The sequence below is a fragment of the Castor canadensis genome, chromosome 12, assembly GCF_047511655.1.
Source record: "Castor canadensis chromosome 12, mCasCan1.hap1v2, whole genome shotgun sequence".
In the NCBI taxonomy this organism is placed as follows: Eukaryota; Metazoa; Chordata; class Mammalia; order Rodentia; family Castoridae; genus Castor; species Castor canadensis.
The window spans coordinates 27,339,183-27,344,879 of NC_133397.1; the positions used below are offsets into that span (position 1 = coordinate 27,339,183).

Below are 5,697 nucleotides of genomic sequence, written 5' to 3' on the forward strand. Positions count from 1 at the left end.
ATGTATGCTAGGCACACACTCTATCACCGAGCTGTATCCTCAACCCTGAAATATTTAAGTTTTTTGTTTATTTGTTTGATGGTACTGAGGTTTGAACTCTGGGCCTTGTGCTTGCTAGGCCAGTGCTCCTCCACTTGAACCATGCCTCCTGCCCAGCATTGTTTTTTGTTTTTGAGATAGGGTCTCACTTTATGCCTGGGTGGGCTTGGACTGTGATCATCTTATTTGTGCTTCCGTGTGTAGCTGGGATGAGAGGCACATGCCACCACATCCAGCCGTTGGTTTTTTTTTTTTTTTTAAAGACCATAGGTCTTTATTAACCTGGATCACTGCTACTTATATGGAAGGTCTTAAGCTAAACCCAAAATTTATAGGAATTTATAGTTACACACATTAGAAACTAACAGCATGTTCAAAACCACAAGGAAATATCCTGATGCCCAGGTGATACAGGCTGAGGTGAATGCATCTGCACATTTACTTCAAGCTGTTAAAGAGTTTGTGGGCCACACAGTGGTCCCTTGCATGCAAGAAGTCAAAGAGTTCCTCAGTGCAGTCCTCTTCTGTCTGTGATCGGGAAGATACACGTGCATCACAGAGCTCTAGTCGCTCCCGGGCCTTTACACATTTCTCCAGCTGTTCACATTGCTCTCTCACTGTTGTTAGGGGATCCACTAATTCCTCCTCCTCTTCTTCCTCCTCTTTCGGATCTCCAGATCCAGTCAGCATCTTTCGCTCGTCCTCCAGCCCCATGTCCAGCTACGGTTCTGGATGCAACACCAGCAGTAACACCACGGCACCTACTCCACTTGATCAAAAAGGACTCGCAAGGGTCACTCAACCCCAGCCGTTGGTTGAGATGGGATCTGGCAAACATTTTTTTGCCCAGATTGACCTTGAAGTATAAACATTCCAATCTCCAGGATTATAGGCTTAACCCATTGTACCCAGCCTCTTGATTAATTTTAAAGTATTAATAAATTTTCTTTGGCCTTATCTAAAAACCCACAATCCTTTTCATCCTCTGTTTAAAAATATATACTAATTCCCTTGCTTTGCATGACTACTTTGAAGTTTGACTAAGCAGCAGAACATGGGCCTTAGCTTAGCCTGCTTCAGTGAGCACTGATCTCATCCACTGGATTGTTGCGCAGAGAGAGCCAGGCAGAGTGCTGGTGCACTTGCAACCTTTAGACTTCCAACAGGAAAAACAATGTGTCCAGTCTGTTACTTGGATTGATTCCCTGCTCCCCTCCTCCACAGATAGAAAACAGGATATGACATTAAAGCCAAAGAACTTGGTAGGAATTTTAGATCTTAAAGGACAGGCTTCCTTCTAACCTTTTCATCTTTACATATGTATGCTAAAAAGGTCAGCCTGGAGCCAGAATACCCAGCTTCCAATCTCAGCCTCACCATTTCACCAGTACACCACTGGGGATGTGGCTCAAGTGGAAAGTATCTACCTAACAAGAACAGGCCCTGAGTTCACACCTCAATATGCCACCAAAAAAAAAAAACAAAACAAAAAAAACATTTTCCAATAACCAGTAGACCTTTGACCAGTTATTCAGCTTCCTCTGAGCCTCAAAACTGCCCACATGGGAACAATAAAAGTAGGTACTTCACAGAGGTGTAATAAAGTTATATATTAGTCTATGTATATACATATGTATATATGTATGTATAAATTCATGTATTTTCCAGTTCTATTCACCCACCTGATGGTTTTATTTTTGCTTCTTTTTAATGTTTTTCATGTCCTAGGTTCAATCATTGTAGGCCTGGTAGTAATAAGCACATGTAACATCCCAATCTTGGCTTCTAAGTCCCTTTCTCTCTTGAAAAGAACTAAGACTTGACCTGGCTGTAGCTCAGTGACTCCATTAACAAAAAGCCCAAGATTCTTGGGGACATGATTGATTCCAGGACTGAGTTAGGGAAAATATAAGATGAGCTTGGAATATATTTTCTGCCATGTCAAAAGTCACAGCAACCTGTTTGTAGGAGCTCTCATTTGCCAAACCTGGGACAATCTGAACAACAAAATAAAAAACAAAAGCAAAGGAATATAACCTAGTGAGTAAAGAATAAAATTACAATGAAATGGATGGATAGACAGATAGATAGACAGATGACAAATGGAGTGAGCACATGGGAGTGCATGAGCAGTGTGAGGGGGGAAGCAAATGTGAAATTATAACCATTGGTGAAATAAGGCCAAAGTAAAATACTTTAAAAAAATTAAATATAGGGCTTAGTGGTATGGCTAAAGTGGTGGGGCACCTGCCTAGCGAGTGCAAAACCTTGAGTTCAAACCCCAATACTACAAATATATATATGTATGTGCACATACATATATATAAAACCTTAGAATATACAAGAAGTTAGAATGCTACCTGCTACATAATAAGGGATAGGAGTGTGTTTACTGTCGCTGTAAGGATAGTTTGGAAGTCTAGGTTAGGTGTGGATATTGGAAAGCGAGAGTAAAAAGCATGAAGGTAGATGACATTTTCCTTAAATTTATCACAAGTCTTGTGACAGTTTAAAGTCTAATGTAGCCTGATTTTTTTTTTTACTTCAAGAGAATCTAAAAGCATATGATCTTAAAGTGAAAAGTTAAAAAATAGCCTTTTTATTTGAAAAGAATGGAAAGATTTTGTAGGCAAACCATAAGCACACCATCTGGTTAACTCAAATGAAATCCTAAGAGCTTAGATTTCACATTTTTATCAGCCATGTATGGTTTAAGATTATCCTACCTAAGCTAAAAATATATATGTTCTGCTATTCCTTAGTTGAAAATGCCACTCAACTGCAATGTTTAAAGGTTCTGTTTCTCTTCTCTGAGAATCAGAATCCACTGTGGCTTGCATTGCTCAAGTTCAAATGTTTAGCAGCATGTAAGACAAATTCATCATGTAAGAAACAGGCAAGGTCGGCACAATTGTATCTAAAGTTAAATAAGCTTTCAGTCTTTAAAAACATTATAATGCTCATTGATTCTCAGTCAGGGACAATTGTGCCCACAGGGGACATTTCATGTCTGAAGACATTTTCATTACTGGGTTAATGGGGGGGGGGGGGGTGCAGGGACAGAGTGTTACTGGCATCTAGTGGTATGGACAGGAATGCTGCTTAATATCCTACACTGAGTGTGGGGATGTAGCCCAGAAGTAGACCACTTGCCTAGCATATGTGAGGTCCTGGGTTCAATCCCCAGCACAGCTAATAAGTAAATATACTCCAATACACAATACAATCTCCCCCACAAATATTTTCTAGGCCAAAAACTCAACAGTGCCAAAGTTGAGAAACCCTGCCCTAAATAAACACATTTTAAAATTTTTTTATCTAAACAGTTAAAGTGCTCCTATGGACAGAATAATGCCTCTAGCCTTAACTTTTTACAGAATCTTACCAGCTGACCAGCGTCTGGTACGTAATATGTTCTCAATATATATCTGTTTAATCAATCAATGAAAAATTATTGCCCCTATTAGTCTGTATTTTCATGTTTTCCCTTCATTTACACACGCACTAAACTGGGACCAGAATCTGTTACCCACATCATCAGTATCCCACCTTTGTCTCAAAAGATTGCAAAGAAAAGACCTAGAGATAGATTTTTATATAAGAATATAGATAATCTAGGTTACAGGAAAGTAGATAAAAGTATTTGGAAGAGAACAAATTTGTGTGGCTTTTAGTATAATTAAAGAATTTTTAATGTAATGAAGATATTTATTAGGAAATCTCATTTTTAAAAAAGAATCCAAAGCCAAGTGTGGTGGCACAATTCTGAACCCAGCTCTTGGGAGGCTAAGGCAGGAGGCTGGAGAGGTCTAGGCAAGACCCTGTCAAAAAATAAAGCAAAGCAAAACAAGAATCCAAATGATATTCAAAACATGAATAAGAATTCAGCCTCTGGGGGGCTCCCATACTGTGCAAATCTCCAGAGCCCTTCTTGTCCTGACCAACCAAGACTTCTTGCCCTGACCAACCATGGGCTGATAAGGACCTCCCATCCTCCCTGGTAATGTAGCAGAAGTTTCTTATCCCTGCTGTACTCCCCAGAGAGCACAGCACAACCTGGGCCCTGGGAGTAGAGAAAATAGAAATGCTGAGAGTCCCTCTTCACCATTTGGTTTTATTTTTTTCTAGAAAAGGAATTGTCCACAAAATTTCGATCAGTCTGTAGCAAAAATTCAGGTCATCTTTAACCAGGTCCTAGGCTGTGTTTTTGTGTTTTGGGGTTTTTTTGTTTGTTTTCGTGGGACTAGGATTTGAAGTCAGGGTTTTGCACTTGCAAAGCAGGCACTCTACCACTTGAGGCACACCTCCAGTCCATTTTGTTCTAGTTATTTTGAAGATGGGGGGTCTCAAAAACTACTTACCCTGGCTGACCTCAAACCTCGATCTTCCCCATCTCAGCCCCTCAAGTCACTAGGATTAAGGGTATGAGCTAGTTATTAAACTCGTTTCCCACTCACTTTTATAAAAACTCAGGTTTTCCCAGTTTGCAAAATGAAGCTATTACCTTCTTCCTTTCTCTCCTTTTCTTTCACTCAACCTCTGTCAGCTTCACTTTTACTTTCTGTGTTTCATATTATAACATCAAGGTTAATGACAACTACACCCTGTTCTGTAAACAAATACTGTTTTGTCTGTAGCTGATTCTAAACTTTGAACAGCAATAAGCAACACTTGCTTTTATTATCACTGCACAAGGATTACTCAGCACAGACACAGCAGTTACACAGGGTCATTTCCTCCTCCTTCATGGTCCCAGAGGCAATGTCCCTGTCTTTAAATTCCATCATTTGTTTGAGATCAAGCCAAATTTCAGTTTGTTTCATATCTGGACCATGGCTTTCTTGTGCATAGTTTTGTTTTTTCCTATAAATTATTATTGCCCTTCTTTTTCTCTTCCAAAAAGAAGCAATATGTTCCTCTGTACTCCTTCATCTGTAGGTTGTTTGCAGTGTTTGTTAAAACCTGTATCTTCTTTTTTTTTTTTTTTTTTTTGGTGGGACTGGGGTTTGAACTCAGGGCTTCACACTTGCCAAGCAGGGGTTCACAAAGCAGGCACTCTACCACTTGAGCCATGCCTCCAGTGCATTTTGGTTTTATTACTTTGGAGATGGGGTTTTGAGAACTATTTGCTTGGACTAGTCTTGAGCCACAATTCTAAAGGATGTTTAAAAAATACTGTTTCAGCCGGGCACTGGTAGCTCAAACCTATAATCCTATCTACTTGGGAGGCTGAGATCAGGAGGATCAAAGTTCAAGACCAGCCTAGGCAAATAGTTCGACAGACCCTCATCTCCAAAATAAGCAGAGCAAAGTAGACTGAAGGTGTGGCTCAAGAGGTAGAGCATCTGCTTCACAAGCATGAAGCCCTGAGTTCAAACTCCAGTCCCACCTAAAAAAAAAAGAAAAAATTCTGTTTCCTAGAATGTTAATTGTTCCCATAAATGTAGTTTAGTATAGAATTAACCTGGGAGCCTAAGACTAAAGACAGGCAAAGGTAGAGACAATAAAAAGTCTCCCACAATTCCAAGAGCATTTTTCTACCATAAGTAAATAGCTAGTGTGGCTGATCAAGCCTAAGAGATCTGTCAGAGGATATGATTGATAAAAAGTCGTAAATATGCCGGACGCTGGTGGCTCACACCTGTAATCCTAGCTACT

At 39.9% G+C, this 5,697-nt stretch overlaps 1 protein-coding gene across 1 annotated transcript; it reads right to left on the reverse strand.

Moving 5' to 3' along the window:
- Positions 1 to 282: 282 nt before the first annotated feature.
- On the reverse strand, positions 283 to 854 carry LOC141415018 (cytochrome b-c1 complex subunit 6, mitochondrial). The gene has a single exon (XM_074051000.1). It carries the CDS (start codon positions 751 to 753, stop codon positions 478 to 480), a length of 276 nt encoding a protein of 91 aa, XP_073907101.1. The 5' UTR covers positions 754 to 854; the 3' UTR covers positions 283 to 477.
- Between the last annotated feature and the right edge of the window lie 4,843 nt (positions 855 to 5,697).